Below are 24,560 nucleotides of genomic sequence, written 5' to 3'. Positions count from 1 at the left end.
ATAGGAGTCACTATGATGTTCTCAGGGTTGAATAGGAGTCACTATGATGTTCTCAGGTTTGAATAGGAGTCACTATGATGTTCTCAGGGTTGAATAGGAGTCACTATGATGTTCTCAGGGTTGAATAGGAGCCACTATGATGTTCTCAGGGTTGAATAGGAGTCACTATGATGTTCTCAGGGTTGAATAGGAGTCACTATGATGTTCTCAGGGTTGAATAGGAGTCACTATGATGTTCTCAGGGTTGAATAGGAGTCACTATGATGTTCTCAGGGTTGAATAGGAGTCACTATGATGTTCTCAGGGTTGAATAGGAGTCACTATGATGTTCTCAGGGTTGAATAGGAGTCACTATGATGTTCTCAGGGTTGAATAGGAGTCACTATGATGTTCTCAGGGTTGAATAGGAGTCACTATGATGTTCTCAGGGTTGAATAGGAGTCACTATGATGTTCTCAGGGTTGAATAGGAGTCACTATGATGTTCTCAGGGTTGAATAGGAGCCACTATGATGTTCTCAGGGTTGAATAGGAGTCACTATGATGTTCTCAGGGTTGAATAGGAGTCACTATGATGTTCTCAGGGTTGAATAGGAGTCACTATGATGTTCTCAGGGTTGAATAGGAGTCACTATGATGTACTCAGGGTTGAATAGGAGTCACTATGATGTACTCAGGGTTGAATAGGAGTCACTATGATGTACTCAGGGTTGAATAGGAGTCACTATGATGTTCTCAGGGTTGAATAGGAGTCACTATGATGTACTCAGGGTTGAATAGGAGTCACTATGATGTACTCAGGGTTGAATAGGAGTCACTATGATGTACTCAGGGTTGAATAGGAGCCACTGTGATGTACTAACGAAGCAGTTCATTGACTGGGTTTTGCTTTTCAGTTTATTGATGGACGTCTGGAGCTGCTGAACAGAGGGATAGAGCCAGACGACCTGTTTGAACAAGAGATGCTACAGTGTGGAACAGCAGAAGCAGGTGTCTGTCTGTCTGTCTGTCTGTCTGTCTGTCTGTCTGTCTGTCTGTCTGTCTGTCTGTCTGTCTGTCTGTCTGTCTGTCTGTCTGTCTGTCTGTCTGTCTGTCTGTCTGTCTGTCTGTCTGTCTGTCTTTCTGTCTTTCTGTGTGCGTGTGTTTAAGTCCTCACAAACCGATGCTGGCCAAACAATCTAGTTTTCATCTATATTTTCCTTAGCTGTCTATTTATCACAACAAACGGATGCTGCCACTAAGCCCACACTCAACAAGCTAAATAAGGCCATAAGCAAACAAGAAAATGCTCATCCAGAAGTGGCGCTCCTAGTGGCCGGGGACTTTAATGCAGGGAAACTTAAATCTGTTTTACCTAATTTCTACCAGCATGTTACATGTGCAACCAGAGGATTAAAATAAAATTAATTAATTAAACTCTAGCCCACCTTTACTTCACACACAGAGACACATACAAAGCTCTCCCTTGCCCTCCATTTGGCAAATCTCACCAGAACTCTATCCTCCTGATTCCTGCTTATAAGCAAAAACTAAAGCAGGAAGTACCAGTGACTCACTCAATACGGAAGTGGTCAGATAACATGGATGCTAAGCTACAGAACTGTTTTGCTATTACAGACTGGATTATGTTCCTGGATTCATCCAATGGCATTGAGGAGTAAACCACCTCAGCCATCGGCTTCATCAATAAATGCATCGACAACGTCGTCCCCACAGTGACCGTATGTACATATCCCAACCAGAAATCATGGATTACAGGCATCATCCACACCGAGCTAAAGGCTAGAGCTGCCGCTTTCAAGGAGCAGGACACTAATCCGGACGCTTATAAGAAATCCTGCTATGCCCTCAGACAGGCAAAGCGTCAATACAGGACTAATATTGAATCCTACTACACCGGCTCTGACGATCGTCGGATGTGGCAGGGCTTGAACATTCTTACGGACTACAAAGGGAAACCCAGCTGCGAGCTGCCCAGTGACGCGAGCCTATCAGACGAGCTAAATGCCTTTTATGCTCGCTTTGAGGCAAACAACACTTAAGCATGCATAAGAGCACCAGCTGACGACTGATGCGGAGCCAGATGGATTACCAGGACGTGTACTCAAAGCATGCGCGGACCAACTGGCAAGTGTCTTCAATGACATGTTCAACCTCTCCCTGACCGAGTCTGTAATACCTACATGTTTCAAACAGACCACCATAGTCCCTGTGCCCAAGGAAGTGAAGGTAACATGCCTATATGATTACCCGCCGTGGCGCTCACGTCGGTTGCCATTAAGGTTTTTTGAAAGGCTGGTCATGGCTCTCATCAACACCATCATCCCAGAAACCCTAGACCCACTCCAATTCGCATACCGCCCCAACAGAGCCACAGATGATGCAATCTCAATCGCACTCCACACTGTCCTGTCCCACCTGGACAAAAGGAACACCTACGTGAGAATACTGTTCATTGACTACAGCTCAGCGTTCAACACCATAGTGCCCTCAAAGCTCATCACTAAGCTAAGGAACTCTGGGACTAAACACCTCCCTCTGCAACTGGATCCAGGACTTTCTGACGGGCCGCCCCCAGGGAGGTAAGGGTAGACAACAACACATCTGCCACGCTGATCCTCAACACGGGCGACCCTCAAGTGTGCGTGCTTAGTCCTCTCCTGTACTCCCTGTTCACCCACGACTGCGTGGCCAGGCACGACTCCAACACCATCATTAAGTTTGCTGACCACACAACAGTGGTAGGCCTGATCACCAACAACGACGAGACAGCCTATAAGGAGGAGGTCAGAGACCTGGCAGTGTGGTGCCAGTACAACAACCTCTACCTCAATGTGAGCAAGACAAAGGAGCTGAACGTGGACTATAGGAAAGGGAGGGCCGAAAAGACCACCATTAACATCGACGGGGCTGAAGTGGAGCGGGTCGAGAGTTTCGGGTTCCTTGGTGTTCACATCACCAATGAATTATCATGGTTCAAACACACTGACTGTTGTGAAGAGGGCACGACAATACCTTTTCCCTCCTCAGGAGACTGAATTATCATGGTCCAAACACACCAAGACTGTTGTGAAGAGGGCACGACAACACCTTTTCCCTCCTCAGGAGACTGAATTATCATGGTCCAAACACACCAAGACTGTTGTGAAGAGGGCACGACAATACCTTTTCCCTCCTCAGGAGACTGAATTATCATGGTCCAAACACACCAAGACTGTTGTGAAGAGGGCACGACAATACCTTTTCCCTCCTCAGGAGACTGAATTATCATGGTCCAAACACACCAAGACTGTTGTGAAGAGGGCACGACAACACCTTTTCCCTCCTCAGGAGACTGAATTATCATGGTCCAAACACACCAAGACTGTTGTGAAGAGGGCACGACAATACCTTTTCCCTCCTCAGGAGACTGAATTATCATGGTCCAAACACACCAAGACTGTTGTGAAGAGGGCACGACAACACCTTTTCCCTCCTCAGGAGACTGAATTATCATGGTCCAAACACACCAAGACTGTTGTGAAGAGGGCACGACAATACCTTTTCCCTCCTCAGGAGACTGAAAAGATTTGGCATGGGTCCCCAGATCGTCAAAAAGTTTTACAGCTGCACCATCGAGAGCATCCTGACCGGTTGCATCACCACTTGGTATGGCAACTGCTCGGCATCTGACCGTAAGTCACTACAGAGGGTAGTGTGTACGGCCCAGTACATCACTGGGGCCAAGCTTCCTGACATCCAGGACCTCTATACTTGGCGGTGTCAGAGGAAGGCTATGCATAGTCACTTTACAAATTACCTCGATTAACCTGCACCCCCCGCACATTGACTCGGTACCGAAGGCCCCAAAAATTGTCAAAGACTCCAGTCACCCAAGTCATAGACTGTTCTCTCTGCTACTGCACGGCAAACGGTACCAGAGCACCAAGTCTAGGACCAAAAGGCTCCTTAACAGTTTCTACCCCCAAGCCATAAGACTGCTGAAAAATGAATAACTCTCTCTCTCTCTTTCAGGAAGCACCAAAGCCTATCATCAACTGGTGGGCAACCTGAAGGTAAGAACTTACAGTGTTCTGTAATTTACACAACACACATCTCTGACACTTACTTGCTATTGGTTAAATAATGTCTCAAGTGTTCTGATTGGTCTGTCTGATTATTTTTGCTCTGTTGGTAGAAAGGGGGAGGAGCTCTCATCCTTAACGTCAAGTCTAAGACTCACATGTACAAGTCGGTAAGTGCGTAGTCTGTGTGTGTGTCTGTGTGTCTGTGTGTGTGTGTGTGTGTGTGTGTGTGTGTGTGTGTGTGTGTGTGTGTGTGTGTGTGTGTGTGTGTGTGTGTGTGTGTGTGTGTGTGTGTGTGTGTGTGTGTGTGTGTGTGTGTGTGTGTGTGTGTGTGTGTGTGTGTGTGTGTGTGTGTGTGTGTGTGTGTGTGTGTGTGTGTGTGTGTGTGTGTGTGTGTGTGTGTGTGTGTGTGTGTGTGTGTGTGTGTGTGTGTGTGTGTGTGTGTGTGTGTGTGTGTGTGTGTGTGTGTGTGTGTGTGTGTGTGTGTGTGTGTGTGTGTGTGTGTGTGTGTGTGTGTGTGTGTGTGTGTGTGTGTGTGTGTGTGTGTGTGTGTGTGTGTGTGTGTGTGTGTGTGTGTGTGTGTGTGTGTGTGTGTGTGTGTGTGTGTGTGTGTGTGTGTGTGTGTGTGTGTGTGTGTGTGTGTGTGTGTGTGTGTGTGTGTGTGTGTGTGTGTGTGTGTGTGTGTGTGTGTGTGTGTGTGTGTGTGTGTGTGTGTGTGTGTGTGTGTGCTCCCTTAGTGAAATATGGTTTCCTACTAATTATTTTCTGTCTTTTCTTTCAGGCCAAACGTGGCTTGAGGAACTTTCTATCACCCAAGGTATGTGTTGTTGTTGTTTTGTAGTGTGTGTGTGTGTGTGTGTGTGTGTGTGTGTGTGTGTGTGTGTGTTAATCCTCTCTCTATATATGTGCAGGAGCACGTTGAGATTCTCTCCCTTAAGAGAGGCAACTCCGTGTCCGGAACACACACACACCGCCGCAAACAATCAGACTCCCTTCAGAGCCGTTTACCAATCACACAACACTTTGGGAAGGTAAGACCTGCCTCTATTACCAATCACACAACACTTTGGGAAGGTAAGACCTGCCTCTATTATCAATCACATGTATTTATTAAGCCCTTTTTACATCAGCAGTTGTCACAAAGTGCAGTACAGAAACTCAGCCTAAAACCCTAAACAGCAAGCAATGCAGATGTAGAAGCACGGTGGCTAGGAAAAACTCCCTAGAAAGGCAGGAACCTAGGAAGAAACCTAGAGAGGAACCAGGCTCTGAGAAGTGGCCAGTCCTCTTCTGGCTGTGCCGGGTGGAGATTATAACAGTACATGGCCTTTTAAGGCCAGATTGTTCTTCAAGATGTTCAAACGTTCACAGACGATCAGCAGGGTCAAATAATAATCACAGTGGTTGTAGAGGGTGCAACAGGTCAGCACCTCAGGAGTAAATGTCAGGTGGCTTTTTATAGCCGAGCATTCAGAGGTCCAGACAGCAGGTGCGGTAACAGGTTAACCTCTTCTATTGTGATGATTTTGCTATGTCTTGCTGTGTCGCATTATGACATGCCTATGTCTTGTTCTGTCGCGCTATGTCAGTCTCGTCCCCGTCGTCCAGTTAACAAACAAGGCTGTCTCCTTGACGACGAGAACACACAAGAGAACCGAGACACCTGGGAAGAAGACTGGCAGGACAGGTGAGAGAGAGAGAGAGAGAGAGGGCGGGAGAGTGAGAGTCAGGAAGAGAGAGGGTGGTGAGTGAGTGAGTGAGTGAGTGAGTGAGTGAGTGAGTGAGTAAAAGAGAGAGGGTGAGTGAGTCAGAGACACAGAGTGAGTCAGAGACAGAGAGTGATGGAACCAAAATGTTCATCCATATGTGTGTATCAGTGCTGTCTCAGGCCCCGTGGCAGACCCAGAGCTCCAGGAGGAGGAGGGGGGAGACTCAGGTATGTGTGACCCAGAAGAGATGGACCTCCTGGGGGAGATCTTTGACACGCTGAGTGCCCGGAGCTCCCATGACCGCGGCCTGCTCTACGGGACACGAAGTCTAGACCTGTTTGGACCTGATACTACTGACTACATCAGACAGGTGAGGACAGCACATGACAGGTCACACACACACGGAAACAGCACACTGACACACACACACACTCGGAAACATCCCAGACACAGACCTCATCTCCTCACCCTGTGTGTCAACAGAGGGGCCTGGCCACTCCCAGTCAGGAGAGTCTAGGCGTGTCCATCGGTGGGAGTGGCAGTCTGCACAGCTGGAACCAGGAGGAGGGGCTACATTACATGGGGGAGGGGCCAGAACAGACAGATGATTCTGATTGCCTAGGAGAGGAACAGGCGTTGTCAGAGGAAGCATCAGAAACACCTCAAGGAAGAAGAGAGGACGGGAGGAGAGAGGACGGGAGGAGAGAGGAGGGAAGGAGAGAGGAGGGGATGGAAAAGGGATTGGTGGAGGCAGAGGAGCTTAAAGAGAGGAAAGAGGTGGGGATGGAGAGATGGAATGTTCTGAGGCAAGGAGGGCAGGATGATCAACAGATGGAGAGGAAGAGGGATGAAGACATCACTATGGAGCCAGAGATTCAGTCTGAATGTGTGGATGAGAATGGGAAGCGGAAAGAAGTGGAGGGAGAGAAAGAGAGAGAGAAGATGCAGAATGACAGAGGTAAAGACCAGCAACAAGAAGAGGAGAACCAGGGGCAGGAGAGAGGCCCCAAGACACCAGGAGAATTACCCAGGAACAGAGGCCCAAGGCCGGGTACTGAGTCTAGGGCCGGGGCCGGGGCAGTGGAGGACAACCAGGAAGAAGGAGACAGACTCTTCCCCAAAACCACTGCTTTTCCTGGGCCTGAGGACGGCACAGCAACCCGTGCTTCTAAACAACCCCTGGGTCAGCTAGAAAGAGGAGAAAAGGGGGAGGAAATAAAGGTGGGACCACCACCCCTTTCTCCCAGTGTTCCATCTGCTGTAGCACTGTTCCAGTCACCGGCCTCCGTGCAAACCCTCCATGGGAAGGCCCAGACCAGGGACTCGCCTAAACCCAGTAAGCCCAGCAACACACCTCGGACCTGGGACACTATACAGAAGAGCTGCCCTCAGGAACCCAACAACACCCAGGTCTCACCGAATGACAGAGCTGGACCTGTCATAGCCACACCTGTCCTGACTACGCCTATAAATAACCAATCAGAACCAGGGGGGAACACCACAGCGCAGGAAGACCCGCCCCCTGTTAAGGTGTCTGAGCTGAAGAAGAGATTTGAGGCTTGATGATTCGTGCAGGACTGTTTGAGTGGCGCATAGCTCAGCCAATGATTTTGCCGTTTTCAAAGAGTGAGGGACTTGCTGAGTCAGAGTAGAAATTGGGATGGGAAGTGAAACTCAGGAACATGAAGCGCTCTGAATGTTGCAAGTAGAAATAGAATCGATAGAATTGACACAATCCCATATTCTAACCGACAGACAATAATTCCGGTTCTACACCACACATTTCTATCTGAACATTCTGTAACGTTCTTATACAGGTCTGTGATGTAATGCATACGGCCAGAGGTTTTTCTCAGGGTGTATTCCCTTGGAAGCAAACGGAACCGAACGGGAAGGGACCGTTCTGAATCTTTCCAATAGAAACTCTCATTTTCGTAGGAAAATATTTTCAGTTTGGATTAAACTGTTACCATTGCAAAACGTTTTGATACAACGCTAAACATTTTGCTACATTGTGCGACTATTGAATATCAGTGGTGGAAACAGTAGCCAATTTTCATACTTGAGTAAAAGTATATACCTTAATAGAAAATGACTCAAGTAAAAGTCACCCATTGAAATTCTACTTGAGTAAAAGTCTAAAAGTATTTGGTTTTAAATATACTTAAGCATTACAAGTAAATGTAATTGATAAAATGTACTTAAGCATCAAAAGTAAAAGTACAAATCATTTCAAATTCCTTATATTAAGCAAACCAGACAGCACAATTTTCTTTACAGATAGCCAGGGGAACACTCAGACATCATTTACAAATAAAGCATTTGTGTTTAGTGAGTATGCAAGATCAGGTAGTAGGGATGACCAGGGACGTCCTCTTGATAAGTGTGTGAATTGGACCATTTTCCTGTCAAAATGTAACGAGTACTTTTCGATGTCAGGGAAAATGTATGGAGTAAAAAGTACATTATTTTCTTAAAGAATGTAGTGAAGTAAAAGTTGTCAAAAACAGTAAAGTAATGTGGGGATACAAAAAAAAAAACGTAAGTAGTACTTGAAAGTATTTTTACTTAAGTACTTTACACCACTGCTGAATACACCCCTGATAATGTTACATGACATCCAGGATCCAGTTCTGTCCGATCCTGACTGATGTCGCTGGTTGTAATGTCCTTAGATGACCAGCAGGTGGGGCTTGTGGAACATGAACACATTAACTCAACGCACTGAATATACACTTGTAGATTATTTTTTTACTAAATCAAGTATTTTTCTCCTGGATGATATTAAATTAATAAATGGAAGTTTTATGCTTTTTGAGAGGAGTTTAATTTTTTTCACATGGATAATATCATCAGAAGTGCATTAGAAATCATTCATAGTGTCTTAGCTCACCATTCTTCATTTCCAAGATATAAAAACACACACACTCTCTCTAATGTTTTATACAAGTGATAAACTTAATTAATGGTTTGTATACAAGTAACAGTATAACTGCCATAATTAAGAGAGACATTTTGCATATAGAGGAACTTATAAATTCCCTTTCCTCTGTATGACTGACCTAATCTACCTGACCTAACACACCCCTGACAGGGCATTCAGCATTCACCTGCTGACACACTGATGTCAACATCAGCACAGTTGGAGAAACTGTAGAGAACATGGCACATCCACCAGGCATGTTCAGGCATATTTAACAAGACACTTCATATACAGATACCTTTACACAATACATACAAAACATTGTTACCAATAACCCATTCTGGCTTCATGTACAGGGTAGAGGAGAGTGAGGCAATGGTAGTGACAGAGAGAGGGAGGAAAAGAGAGGGTTTATGTGTGTGTGTGTGTGTGTGTGTGTGTGTGTGTGTGTGTGTGTGTGTGTGTGTGTGTGTGTGTGTGTGTGTGTGTGTGTGTGTGTGTGTGTGTGTGTGTGTGTGTGTGTGTGTGTGTGTGTGTGTGTGCAGCGTCCAGGCTAGAGTGCATGTATCAGATGAGTCTCTCCTCCTTGGGCAGGGGCAGGCCTGGTCTCTCAGCCCCCCGTGGTCCTGTCTGTTTGCTCTCCTCCGCACTGGGCCGATACATTCCCTCCATCCTTCTCTTCTTCCTGATCACACAGCCCATCAGGGCCAGGGCCAGACACAGCAGTAGGGCCAGACCTGGGACTAACACAGACCACACCCCCCACGACGGCCCTGGTAACGACAACACCACGTTCATGACGACGGGCCCTGAGTCAGAGAGAGAGGAGGGGGATGAGAGAGAGAAGCAGGTACACAGGCAGACAGATACACAAACAATAGGTAGACGGATGTCTCACTCACCTGAGGGTTAGAGGTGACACTGCTGGTCTCTGCTCTCACATCTGGACCAATGGGGACACAGCAGCCAGACTGACAGTGAGGGGTGCCTGTCTCTAGAGAGACAGAGTGTTGGAGAGCATCAATGAGCCAGGCCATATCAGTGAATTCAGCCCCTTTGAGGCTTTAAGGGAGTCTCTCAACGGGGTCCAGAGACAGTCTAAAACAGTGTCTCTCAACAGGGTCCAGAGACAGTCTGAAACAGTGTCTCTCAACGGGGTCCAGAGACAATCTGAAACAGTGTCTCTCAACCGGGTCCAGAGACAGTCTGAAACAGTGTCTCTCAACAGGGTCCAGAGACAGTCTGAAACAGTGTCTCTAAACCGGGTCCAGAGACAATCTGAAACAGTGTCTCTAAACCGGGTCCAGAGACAGTCTGAAACAGTGTCTCTCAACGGGGTCCAGAGACAGTCTGAAACAGTGTCTCTCAACCGGGTCCAGAGACAGTCTAAAACAGTGTCTCTAAACCGGGTCCAGAGACAGTCTGAAACAGTGTCTCTCAACGGGGTCCAGAGACAATCTGAAACAGTGTCTCTCAACGGGGTCCAGAGACAGTCTGAAACAGTGTCTCTAAACCGGGTCCAGAGACAATCTGAAACAGTGTCTCTCAACGGGGTCCAGAGACAGTCTGAAACAGTGTCTCTCAAGGGGGTCCAGAGACAGTCTGAAACAGTGTCTCTCAACCGGGTCCAGAGACAGTCTGAAACAGTGTCTCTCAAGGGGGTCCAGAGACAGTCTGAAACAGTGTCTCTCAACCGGGTCCAGAGACAGTCTAAAACAGTGTCTCTAAACCGGGTCCAGAGACAGTCTGAAACAGTGTCTCTCAACGGGGTCCAGAGACAATCTGAAACAGTGTCTCTCAACGGGGTCCAGAGACAGTCTGAAACAGTGTCTCTAAACCGGGTCCAGAGACAATCTGAAACAGTGTCTCTCAACGGGGTCCAGAGACAGTCTGAAACAGTGTCTCTCAAGGGGGTCCAGAGACAGTCTGAAACAGTGTCTCTCAACCGGGTCCAGAGACAGTCTGAAACAGTGTCTCTCAAGGGGGTCCAGAGACAGTCTGAAACAGTGTCTCTCAACCGGGTCCAGAGACTAGAGGTCGACCGATTAATCGGATTTGCCGATTAATTAGGGCCGATTTCAAGGTTTCATAACAATCGGTAATCTGCATTTTTAGACGCCGATTAAGGCCGATTACATTGCACTCCACGGGGAGCCTACGTGGAAGGCTGACTACCTGTTACGCGAGTGCAGCAAGGAGCCAAGGTAAGTAGCTAGCTAGCATTAAACTTATCTTATAAAAAACAATCAATCTTAACATAATCACTAGTTAACTACAAATGGTTGATGATATTACTAGTTTATCTAGCTTGTCCTGCGTTGCATATAATCAATGTGGTGCCTGTTAATTTATCATCGAATCACAGCCCACTTCGCCAAACGGGTGATTTAACAAGAGCATTTGTGAAAAAAAGCACTGTCGTTGCACCAATGTACCTAACCATAAACATCAATGTCTTTCTTTAAAATCAATACACAAGTATATATTTTTAAACCTGCATATTTAGTTAACATTGCCTGCTAACATGATTTTATTTTAACTAGGGAACTTGTGTCACTTCTCTTGCGTTCTGGGAAAGCAGAGTCAGGGTATATGCAGCAGTTTGGGCTGCCTGGCTCATGGCGAACTGTGTGAAGACCATCTCTTCCTAAGAAAGACTGTAAATAATTTGCCAGAATTGTACATAATGATGACATAACATTGAAGGTTGTGCAATGTAACAGCAATATGTACACTTAGGGTTGCCGCCGTTCGATAAAATACGGAAAGGTTCCGTATTTCACTGAAAGAATAAACATTTTGTTTTCGAAATGATAGTTTCCGGATTTGACCATAAGGGTCGTATTTCTGTGTGTTTATTATATTCTAATTAAGTCTATGATTTGTTAGAGCAGTCTGACTGAGCGGTGGTAGGCAGCAGCAGGCTCGTAAGCATTCATTCAAACAGCACTTTCCTGCGTTTGCGATCAGCTCTTCTCTGTGCTTCAAGCATTGCGCTGTTTATGACTTCAAGCCAATCAACTCCCGAGATTAGGCTGCCAAAACGAAAGTGCCTATAAGAACATCCAATAGTCAAAGGTATATGAAATACAAATGGTATAGAGAGAGGGAGTCCTATAATTCCTATAATAACTACAACCTAAAACTTCTTAACTTGGAATATTGAAGACTCATGTTAAAAGGAACCACCAGCTTTCATATGTTCTCATGTTCTGAGCAAGGAACTTAAACGTTAGCTTTCTTACATGGCACATATTGCACTTTTACTTTCTTCTCCAACACTTTGTTTTTGCATTATCTAAACGAAATTGAACACGTTTCCTTATTTATTTGAGACTAAATTGATTTTATTTATGTATTATATTAAGTTAAAATAAAAGTGTTCATTCAGTATTGTTGTAATTGTCTTCATTACAAATATATATAGGGTGCCACTTGGGACACACGCACCGTCAGAGATGAAACAGCACAAAGCCAGGGTTGGAGAGTCTGAACATTCCTAGCGGTGAGATCGTTAATGATCTGCTCTGGGTAAACAATAGTACACTGATCAACACTACACTGAAACCACGAGTTGCGAAACATACAGAAAACGCAACGTATTTACTTAACTGTCCAAACAACCATTCCTAAACAGCCACCGTGTGACTAGAATCTGAATACGGAATAATGAAATACATTTCAATATTGAAGCGCTCATATTATCACGTTTACAATTATGCCTATCAAGTAAGTTGAAGCAACTAATAAACTCTAGGACTAGACCCCTGTCAAAGTAACTATTATAACTAAACTAATATTTGAATTCAGAGCGAAACCCAGCCACATGCACACGTCACTTCAAAGCGCCGATAGAAGGAATGTCTGCCCATCTGTTGGAATGCGACCGAGCCTGCTACACCTGTTTTCAGATGCATCAATTCTAACGCGTTGCAGTTACAAAGAAATAAAACCAACCCAAAACGGTCTAAACACGGCTTTCAGCATTCGAAGCCTATCAAGCTAAAGTTCCACTGCTAAAACTAACCTAGGCCTACTTTAACTACTTTATCAATAACACCTCTGCCGACACTATCAAGACTGCACTACTATACGGACCTATCAAACAACACTGGCGATTGTTTAATGTAGGTGTTTTCCATGGACTTACCTGCTGATTACAATGAGCTATTTTCCGAAGTCAGTGGGCGGAATGAAACAGTAGTCCTCTTGGTGTAGACTGGCGATGTCCTGGGGCTACTTAGGAGATTTCGCGATTATCTTTAAAACTACATTCACGGTGTCAGCCCGGTAACTTCTCTACGACGCTCACCATAGCGTACCTGTCCATATGCAAATGAGGACAGTTGTCACATGTACCGCAAGAGCCAATCAGTACCTAGTACCTACTACCAAATGATCGCCTTTCTCTGTCTCTGTCTCACTCGCTCACACACACACACACACCGTTGTGGAGAGAATAAACAGGGCTTCTGTAGTGTACATCTTTAACAAATAGTGTAAAACAGTGTCAGGGGGCTCTGGTCAAAACGAGTGCATTGTCTAAGTAACAGGGCGTTGACTAAAGGTAGACACCGTCTGTGAGTTCTATGCAGTTGCATAACTCATTGTAGCCTAATACAGAGCGAGTATGGACTGGAGAGGAGTTTTACCTTTTAGCATTCGGGAATATACTCTGTTAGAAACTGACCAGTCAATTCTGTACACAGTGACTGTCTGCCTAATTCAGCTGTATGTTTTGTTATGAAACAGGCAGGGAGTGCGGCTGGGACAGTCAATGTTCTGGCCCCAAGCCCAGCGCGCCATCGATCGTGAAACACAAGTATGCTCAAGTGGCAGAGTCAATATCAGCGTTTATAAACCCGGGTCGCTACAATATACACACAGACGGGGAGAGAACGGCTCGGCCGGGACAGAGCAGATGGAACGGCATCAAACACCTGGAAACCATGGAAACCATGTATTTGATACCATTCCACTGATTCCGCTCCAGCCATTACCACCAGCCAGTTCTCCCCAATTAAGGTGCCACCAACCCCCTGTGACACACACACACACAAAGCTGGTCTTTATTTAAGTCACAATCCTGAGTTTGTGTTTCAGCAGAGTGCAACATCATCAGCTAATAGACATGAATCACTCTCCTCAACTCATTGTTTAGTCATTTTGTTAATTGTGCAGCGTTTATGCTGCTAGTACTGGAGGCCTACTTTCTGCAAAATCTCAATCTGAACTATTCACTCCCATCACTAGATGGCAGCGTAAGGTTTCTCGTTCAACCATCCTCAGTTCTACAGCCGGAAGAGAGAAGAAGAAACGCTGCTGGATTTCGTGACGTTCCGAGGACCATTTCCGAACACACTGGCGGGAGTGCGAATGTTATCCTCTAGCTACAAAATTACCGAAAACTACAAACAAAAACCCTGCCAAAGCAAGCTTTTGTTTAATTTATTTTGAAAACGAATCTTGCAAGCAGGTGTTATATTGCAAGCAATTGAAATTGACAAAGTTTGCAGGAGAGAAGACGGTAACAACCATCAGAAGGACGCCATACACGTAAATCTTTAGTCAAAGAGACTGAATTGTTAACGTTGGCTAGTTTATTATTTTTCGTCCTGCCTTTATCTGCAACGTCAAGGGAGATAAACGAGATAAATTCGATTAATTTTCAAATTATTAATCTGCTACGCGTTCAAGACTACTGAAAATAAATGGCTAAAGTTCAAGTGTTGAATGTCGCTGTGTTGGACAACCCAAGTCCTTTTGGGAACCCGTTTCAGTTCGAGATTACGTTCGAATGCATGGAGGATTTACCGGAGGGTGAGTGGTAACGTTATTCAGCTGCTAACTTCTTATTTTTGTAAAATCTAGCAAACGTATGTAGATTACTAACGATAGTATTATTGTGTAATTATAATGTAGCTAACCGTTGCCTTTTAGGTGCAACAACAGTTTGCTTAAATGTATCTTTCAATTAACTTTACACGTATATGTTTATAGCTAACTACTTAGATAAATTCAAATATGTTGGTATTGTTTGAGTAAGTCGGCTATTTGTGTTGACACTTCATCAGAATTTGGCGCCCGCGCGTATTGTTCGCGTTTCCGGTCCTTCTCTGACATCTGGGTGGACTCGAGCCGATTGGTGCGCTAACAGAGTACCATGTCAGACAGTGGAACTACTTACGAATAAATTGCGGGAAAAACGTATTTCTTCTCCTAGGTCATTTTTATAACCGATAAATAGCTATTTCCACTAATGAGAAGAAACCTATCCTGCCCGCATTAAAGTGGAGGTGGTGGGACAACACTTAATGAGTGGTTGTGTCTGAAATAGCATCCTATTCCCTATATAGTGTAGTCTCTGAGCTTTATGGGACCTGGTCACAAATAGTGCACTAGTGAATAGATGGGTTTTAAACGTAGTGTGTGTGTGGTAAACTTAAATTAAAATCAAATGGTATTTGTCACATCTGCCCAAAACAACAGGTGTAGACCCGGCTCACAACAATGTGTGACCCAGCTCTGAACAATGTGTGACCCAGCTCTGAACAATGTGTGACCCAGCTCTGAACAATGTGTGACCCGGCTCTGAACAATGTGTGACCCGGCTCTGAACAATGTGTGACCCGGCTCTGAACAATGTGTGACCCGGCTCGGGAACAATGTGTGACCCGGCTCGGGAACAATGTGTGACCCGGCTCGGGAACAATGTGTGACCCGGCTCTGAACAATGTGTGACCCGGCTCTGAACAATGTGTGACCCGGCTCTGAACAATGTGTGACCCGGCTCTGAACAATGTGTGACCCGGCTCTGAACAATGTGTGACCCGGTTGGGAACAATGTGTGACCCGGCTTTGAACAATGTGTTACCCGGCTCTGAACAATGTGTGACCCGGCTCGGGAACAATGTGTGACCCGGCTCGGGAACAATGTGTGACCCGGCTCGGGAACAATGTGTGACCCGGCTCGGGAACAATGTGTGACCCGGCTCGGGAACAATGTGTGACCCGGCTCGGAACATTGGGTCCTTTTCTTCCCAGCAACACCTTTAGGTCCTTTTGTTCCAAGCAACACCTTTAGGTCCTTTTCTTCCCAGCAACACCTTTAGGTCCTTTTCTTCCCAGCAACACCTTTAGGTCTCCCAGATAATCTCCTGGATGTTTAGACTGTTGGGGGTTTTAAAGCAGGCCTTCAGACTCCTCATTTCTGGCTGACCTACCCTTCCTCCAAGATTGTTGATTTTATGATATGGTTATTTATATATATATATATTATACACTTATTTTTATGCATTTTTGTATAATGAAGAGCGTTTAACCATTTAAAAAAATATTAGACTTACTTACAGGCCATTTCCCAACAATGCAGTTAAAAAGTAAGAACAATTTCCAAAAAAGGAAATAGTAGCACAATTAAATAAAACTATATACTAGGAGTATCTGTACCGAGTCAATGTGCAGGGTTACGAGGTAATTTAGGTAATATGGGGCGGCAGGGTAGCTTAGTGGTTAGAGCGTTGGACTAGTAACCGAAAGGTTGCAAGATCGAATCCCCGAGCTGACAAGGTACAAATCTGTCGTTCTGCCCCTGAACAAGGCAGTTAACCCACTGTTCCTAGGCCGTCATTGTAAATAAGAATTTGTTCTTAACGGACTTGCCTAGTTAAATAAAGGAAGAAAATATATATATATATATGTACATGTAGGTAGGTTAAAAGTGACAAAGCAATTAGAATAGATAATAAACAGAGTGTGTGTGCGTTGGAGTGCCAGTGTAGCATGTGTGTTGGTAGAGTCCATTGAGTGTGCATAGAGCCGGTGCAAGAGTCTCAGTGCAATTAAAAAGGGGGTCAATGTAAATATTCAGTGTAGCCATGTGATTAACTGTTCAGCAGACTTATGGCTCAGGGGTAGAAGCTGTTAAGGAGCCTTTTGGATCTAGACTTAGGGCCTTCCTCTGACACCGCCTGGTATAGAGGTCCTGGATGGCAGGGAATTCGGCCCCAGTGATGTACTGCACCATACGCACTACCCTCTGGAGCGCCTTGCGGCCGGATGCCAAGCAGTTGCCGTACCAAGCGGAGACGCAGCCAGTCAAGATGCTCTCAATGGTGCAGCTGTAGAACATTTTGAGGTTCTGAGGACCCGTGCCAAATCTTTTCAGTCATCTCCTTTGTCTTGCTGACGTTGAGGGAGAGGTTGTTGTCCTGGCATCACACTGCCAGGAAGTCCAGGATCCGGTTGCAGAGGGAGGTGTTTAGTCCCAGGGTCCTTAGCTTTTTGGGCCCTATGGTGTTGAATGCTGAGCTGTAGGCAATAAACAGCATTTTCACATAGGTGTTCCTTTTGTCCAGGTGGGACAGGGCAGTGTGGAGTGCAATAGAGATTGCATCATCTGTGGCTCTGTTGGGGCGGTATGTGAATTGGAGTGGGTCCAGGGTGTCTGGCATGACGGTGTTGATGAGAGCCATGAGCAGCCTTTCAAAGCTCTTCATGGCTACAGACGTGAGTGCCTACGGGGCGGTAGTCATTTATGCAGGTTACCTTAGTGTTCTAGAGAACAGGGCACTATGGTGGTCTGCTTGAAACATGTAGGTATTACAGACTGGGTCAGGGAAGTTAATGTGTGTGTGTGTGTGTGTGTGTGTGTGTGTGTGTGTGTGTGTGTGTGTGTGTGTGTGTGTGTGTGTGTGTGTGTGTGTGTGTGTGTGTGTGTGTGTGTGTGTGTGTGTGTGTGTGTGTGTGTGTGTGTGTGTGTGTGTGTGTGTGTGTGTGTTTAGACCTGGAGTGGAAGATCATCTATGTGGGCTCAGCAGAGAGTGAGGAGTATGATCAGACTCTGGACTCGGTTCTGGTCGGACCGGTACCGGCAGGCAGACACATGTTTGTGTTCCAGGTGAGACACACTGAGTGACTGATACACACACACCCCTCCATCTCTCTCTATAGTTCTCTCCTCCCTCTATCTCTATCTTCTCCTCCCACCTCTCCTTCCTCTCATCAGATCATCTCTTTATCTTCCTACCTTCTTCCCACCCTCTTTTCTCTCCTCCTTCTCATCACCCCATCTCTCTCTCCTCCAGGCGGATGCCCCCAACACCGGGCTGATTCCTGAGAGTGATGCTGTGGGGGTAACCGTGGCGCTCATCACCTGCACCTACAACGGACAGGAGTTCATCCGTATTGGTTACTATGTCAACAATGAATACACCGACCCAGAGCTCCGAGAGAACCCACCTGTCAAACCAGCCTACACCCAGGTAACACACACACACCAGACTACACACAGGTAATACACACTGATACACACCAGACTACACCCAGGTTATACACACACACCAGACTACACACAGGTAATACACACTGATACACCCAGGTAATACACACTGATACACACCAGACTACACACAGGTAATACACACTGATGGCGCTCACACACCTGCACCTACAACGGACAGGTAGTACATACATACCAGACTACACTCAGGTAATACATACTGATACACACACATGAGACTACACCCAGGTAATACACACACGCCAGACTACACGCAGAGTAACCCACACTGATACACACACACACCAGACTATACACAGGTAATACACACACACCAGACTACGCCCAGGTAATACACACTGATACACACCAGCCTACACCCAGGTAATACAAACCAGCCTACACCCAGGTAATACACACCAGCCTACACCCAGGTAATACACACTGATACACACCAGACTACACCCAGGTAATACACACACACCAGACTACACACAGGTAATACACACACACCAGCCTACACCCAGGTAATACACACACACCAGACTACACCCAGGTAATACACACACACCAGACTACACACAGGTAATACACACACACCAGACTACACACAGGTAATACACACTGATACACACACACCAGACTACACACAGGTAATACACACTGACACACACACACCAGACTACACACAGGTGATACACACTGATACACACCAGCCTACACCCAGGTAATACACACTGATACACACCAGACTACACCCAGGTAATACACACACACCAGACTACACCCAGGTAATACACACTGATACACACCAGACTACACACAGGTAATACACACACACCAGACTACACACAGGTAATACACACACACCAGACTACACACAGGTAATACACACACACCAGACTACACACAGGTAATACACACTGATACACACCAGACTACACCCAGGTAATACACACACACCAGTCTACACCCAGGTAATACACACACACCAGTCTACACCCAGGTAATACACACTGATACACACAGGTAATACACACTGATACACACCAGACTACACCCAGGTAATACACACTGATACACACAGGTAATACACACTGATACACACCAGACTACACACAGGTAATACACACTGATACACACCAGACTACACCCAGGTAATACACACTGATACACACCAGCCTACACCCAGGTAATACACACTGATACACACAGGTAATACACACACACACCAGACTACACCCAGGTAATACACACTGATACACACAGGTAATACACACTGATACACACCAGACTACACACAGGTAATACACACACACACACACCAGACTACACACAGGTAATACACACTGATACACACAGGTAATACACACCAGACTACACCCAGGTAATACACACTGATACACACAGGTAATACACACACACCAGCCTACACCCAGGTAATACACACTGATACACACAGGTAATAGACACACTCCAGCCTACACCCTGGTAATACACACTGATACACACCAGACTACACACAGGTAATACACACCAGCCTACACCCAGGTAATACACACACACCAGACTACACCCAGGTAATACACACCAGACTACACCCAGGTAATACACACCAGCCTACACCCAGGTAATACAGACTACACCCAGGTAATACACACCAGTCTACACCCAGGTAATACACACTGATACACACCAGACTACACCTAGGTAATACACACTGATACACACCAGACTACACCCAGGTAATACACACACACCAGCCTACACCCAGGTAATACACACTGATACACCCAGGTAATACACACTGATACACACCAGACTACACCCAGGTAATACACACTGATACACACCAGACTACACCCAGGTAATACACACTGATACACACCAGACTACACACAGGTAATACACACTGATACACAAACCAGACTACACACAGGTAATACACACTGATACACACACACACCAGACTACACCCAGGTAATACACAACACACCAGCCTACACCCAGGTAATACACACACACCAGCCTACACCCAGGTAATACACACTGATACACACACACCAGCCTACACACAGGTAATACACACTGATACACACACACCAGCCTACACACAGGTAATACACACACGCCAGCCTACACACAGGTAATACACACTGATACACACACACACACCAGACTACACACAGGTAATACACACTGATACACACACACACACACCAGACTACACACAGGTAATACACACTGATACACACACACCAGACTATACACACTGATACACACACACCAGACTACACACAGGTAATACACACTGATACACACCAGCCTACACCCAGGTAATACACACACACCAGACTACACACAGGTAATACACACTGATACACACACACCAGACTACACACAGGTAATACACACTGATACACACACACCAGACTACACACAGGTAATACACACACACCAGACTACACACAGGTAATACACACTGATACACACACACCAGACTACACACAGGTAATACACACACACCAGACTACACACAGGTAATACACACTGATACACACACACCAGACTACACACAGGTGATACACACACACACACACACACCAGACTACACACAGGTAATACACACTGATACACACACACCAGACTACACACAGGTAATACACACTGATACACACACACCAGACTATACACACTGATACACACACACCAGACTACACCCAGGTAATACACACTGATACACACACACACACACCAGACTATACACAGGTAATACACACTGATACACACACACACCAGACTACACACAGGTAATACACACTGATACACACACACCAGACTACACACAGGTAATACACACTGATACACACACACATCAGACTACACACAGGTAATACACACTGATACACACACACACCAGACTACACACAGGTAATACACACTGATACACACACACCAGACTACACACTGATACACACACACCAGACTACACACAGGTAATACACACTGACACACACACACCAGACTACACACAGGTGATACACACTGACACACACACGCACACCAGACTACACACAGGTAATACACACTGACACACACACACACACACACACCAGACTACACACAGGTAATACACACTGACACACACACACCAGACTACACACAGGTAATACACACTGATACACACACACCAGACTACACACAGGTAATACACACCAGACTACACACTGATACACACACACACACACACACCAGACTACACACAGGTGCATACACACACACCAGACTACACACAGGTAATACACACTGATACACACACACCAGACTACACACAGGTAATACACACTGATACACACACACCAGACTACACACAGGTAATACACACTGATACACACACACCAGACTACACACAGGTAATACACACTGATACACACACACACACACACACACACCAGACTATACACAGGTAATACACACTGATACACACACACACACACACCAGACTACACACAGGTAATACACACTGATACACACACACACACCAGACTACACACAGGTAATACACACTGACTACACACAGGTAATACACACTGATACACACACACACCAGACTACACACAGGTAATACACACACACACACACACACCAGACTACACACAGGTAATACACACTGATACACACACACACCAGACTACACACAGGTAATACACACTGATACACACCAGCCTACACCCAGGTAATACACACACACCAGACTACACACAGGTAATACACACTGATACACACACACCAGACTACACACAGGTAATACACACTGATACACACACACCAGACTACACACAGGTAATACACACACACCAGACTACACACAGGTAATACACACTGATACACACACACCAGACTACACACAGGTAATACACACACACCAGACTACACACAGGTAATACACACTGATACACACACACCAGACTACACACAGGTGATACACACACACACACACACACACCAGACTACACACAGGTAATACACACTGATACACACACACCAGACTACACACAGGTAATACACACTGATACACACACACCAGACTATACACACTGATACACACACACCAGACTACACACAGGTAATACACACTGATACACACCAGACTACACCCAGGTAATACACACTGATACACACACACACACACCAGACTATACACAGGTAATACACACTGATACACACACACACCAGACTACACACAGGTAATACACACTGATACACACACACATCAGACTACACACAGGTAATACACACTGATACACACACACACACACCAGACTACACACAGGTAATACACACTGATACACACACACACACACCAGACTACACACAGGTAATACACACTGATACACACACACCAGACTACACACTGATACACACACACCAGACTACACACAGGTAATACACACTGACACACACACACCAGACTACACACAGGTGATACACACTGACACACACACGCACACCAGACTACACACAGGTAATACACACTGACACACACACACACACACACACCAGACTACACACAGGTAATACACACTGACACACACACACCAGACTACACACAGGTAATACACACTGACACACACACACACCAGACTACACACAGGTAATACACACTGATACACACACACACACACACACACCAGACTACACACAGGTAATACACACTGATACACACACACACCAGACTATACACACACACTGATACACACACACCAGACTACACACAGGTAATACACACTGATACACACACACACACACACCAGACTACACACAGGTAATACACACTGATACACACACACACACAGACTACACACAGGTAATACACACTGACACACACACACACCAGACTACACACAGGTAATACACACTGATACACACACACCAGACTACACACAGGTAATATACACGATGATACACACACACCAAAAAATCACAAAACATGAAAAATCAACGTGATGCAAAACAGGAAATGATTGTTGTAAAGGAATCGGTTCTTGTGAAGGATTCTCGCCACAGTTTGAAATCAGAAAATATAATATTTTTGGAATGGACTCCCAGCCTTAATCCCGAACCATAACCCTCCCTGTAATCCCCTCCTCCAGCTGCAGAGGAACATCCTGGCCTCTAACCCCCGTGTGACCCGGTTCCATATCAACTGGGACGGCTGTTCAGACAAGATGGAGGACAGTGAGAACGTAGACCCCTCCCCCAACAGTAGCAGTAGCGTGGTGCCCTCCTCCTGTTTAGCTGGCAAGGCGTTATCTGTAGGACTGATGTCTGGTAACTCTATGGACTGTCTGTAGAACACAGCCACCCCACCAGCATTGCCTTGCCACATTCTACTCCAGCAGTCGCCAGTCTTTGGCAGGAAGGTTGTCCCTGTTATAAAGCAGCTGTACTGTAGGGTATACTATCTCCCTCCTTCACACAGCAACACCTCTCTCTGTCTCCGTCTCCACTGGCACCCTATTCCCTCCATAGTGCACCTCCTTTTTAAACAGGGCCCTCTGCTCCAATGTAGTGCTCCAATGTAGTGCACTATCACAGAACAGGGTGCCGTGTCAGACTCCTGATCCAAAAAGTCCTGTCCAACCAATCCCCGATCTGGGATTACTTCCAGGAAGGTAGGCCTCTAGAGGGAGACTGTTGAGCCTCACCCTACAGGGCGACTCCAGGACTGTTCAGGCCTCAATTCCATTTCCATTCAGGAAGTACTCTAACTCCAATTCACATCAAGGCTTTTCAATGAAGAAAAATGTAGATTTGGAATTTGTTTTACTTACCGAATAGAATGTAAAAGGACTTAGAACCAGGTTTGGGATCATGTCCCAAATGTCCGTCTGTTCCCTACATAGTGCACTACTTTTGACTAGAGTTGTCCGGGGCCCATAGGGCTGTTGTCAGAAGTAGGGCACTATGTAGGGGATAGGGTACCATTTGGGAGGCGACATGCGTTGTAGTTGGGGGAGGGGTTTGTTTATGTCAATCATGTGACTTGTTATTTTACTGTATATACCTTTGATTCATTAGCACTTAAGAGATGTCATGTTTTTTTTTTGTATTTTGTTTTGCATTGTAATATTTGTGACAATGAAAGTAATAATAATAAACGTGTTGTTTTTAAAAGGTGTGTGTATTGTAAATACTGTGTGTATTGTAAATACTGTGTTATGTTTTCAACTGGAGAGGTTACATCACTGAGAAGGTGAGTGGGGGAGTAGGGGGGAGATTAGGAGAGGTGGGGGGGTGGAGAAGGGAGGCTTGCTAGAAGCTGTGAACCTGACTGCTTCTCTCTCGCTGTGTTTCATTCATAAAATGCAGCAGGAGGAAGAGCTTCTCCACCATTTCACTATGAGACTTGCCTCATGTTGCTAAGCAACTGCATCGGAGGGGGGTGGGGGCTCTGCTCATTCTTATCCCTCTTGAATGAACCATTCCTCCATCCCAATGTGTTCAGTGATCCTGTCTTCTCCGTCTGCACCCCCTCCATTCCTCCATCCCAATGTTCAGTGATCCTGTCTCTTGTCTGCACCC

The 24,560-nt window shown here is 45.8% G+C and overlaps 2 protein-coding genes across 5 annotated transcripts in view; both read left to right on the top strand.

The window, feature by feature from the left end:
- The window catches only part of LOC139568222 (DENN domain-containing protein 1B-like), a 50,853-nt gene extending 42,265 nt beyond the window's left edge, over window positions 1–8,588 (top strand). For all 4 annotated transcript variants that reach the window (XM_071389970.1, XM_071389969.1, XM_071389971.1 and 1 more), the window contains 8 exons: window positions 896–989; window positions 4,014–4,054; window positions 4,177–4,233; window positions 4,845–4,880; window positions 4,975–5,094; window positions 5,653–5,750; window positions 5,941–6,142; window positions 6,256–8,588. In XM_071389970.1, coding sequence (XP_071246071.1) covers window positions 896–989; window positions 4,014–4,054; window positions 4,177–4,233; window positions 4,845–4,880; window positions 4,975–5,094; window positions 5,653–5,750; window positions 5,941–6,142; window positions 6,256–7,335 — 1,728 coding nt within the window. In that variant the 3' untranslated portion in view covers window positions 7,336–8,588. The remainder of the gene's footprint in view (window positions 1–895; window positions 990–4,013; window positions 4,055–4,176; window positions 4,234–4,844; window positions 4,881–4,974; window positions 5,095–5,652; window positions 5,751–5,940; window positions 6,143–6,255) is intronic.
- A 5,440-nt stretch (window positions 8,589–14,028) lies between these two features.
- On the top strand, window positions 14,029–24,152 carry LOC139568223 (histone chaperone asf1b-B-like). The gene is made up of 4 exons (XM_071389973.1): window positions 14,029–14,515; window positions 17,479–17,594; window positions 17,782–17,958; window positions 23,129–24,152. The coding sequence occupies exons 1-4, from the start codon at window positions 14,407–14,409 to the stop codon at window positions 23,327–23,329; spliced, it is 603 nt and encodes a 200-aa protein (XP_071246074.1). The 5' UTR covers window positions 14,029–14,406; the 3' UTR covers window positions 23,330–24,152.
- The last annotated feature ends 408 nt before the right edge of the window (window positions 24,153–24,560 follow it).

Source organism: Salvelinus alpinus, chromosome 2 (assembly GCF_045679555.1).
Source record: "Salvelinus alpinus chromosome 2, SLU_Salpinus.1, whole genome shotgun sequence".
NCBI lineage: Eukaryota > Metazoa > Chordata > Actinopteri > Salmoniformes > Salmonidae > Salvelinus > Salvelinus alpinus.
The sequence above is the reverse complement of the archived record's forward strand: the minus strand, read 5'-3'. Positions and strand labels throughout refer to the sequence as shown.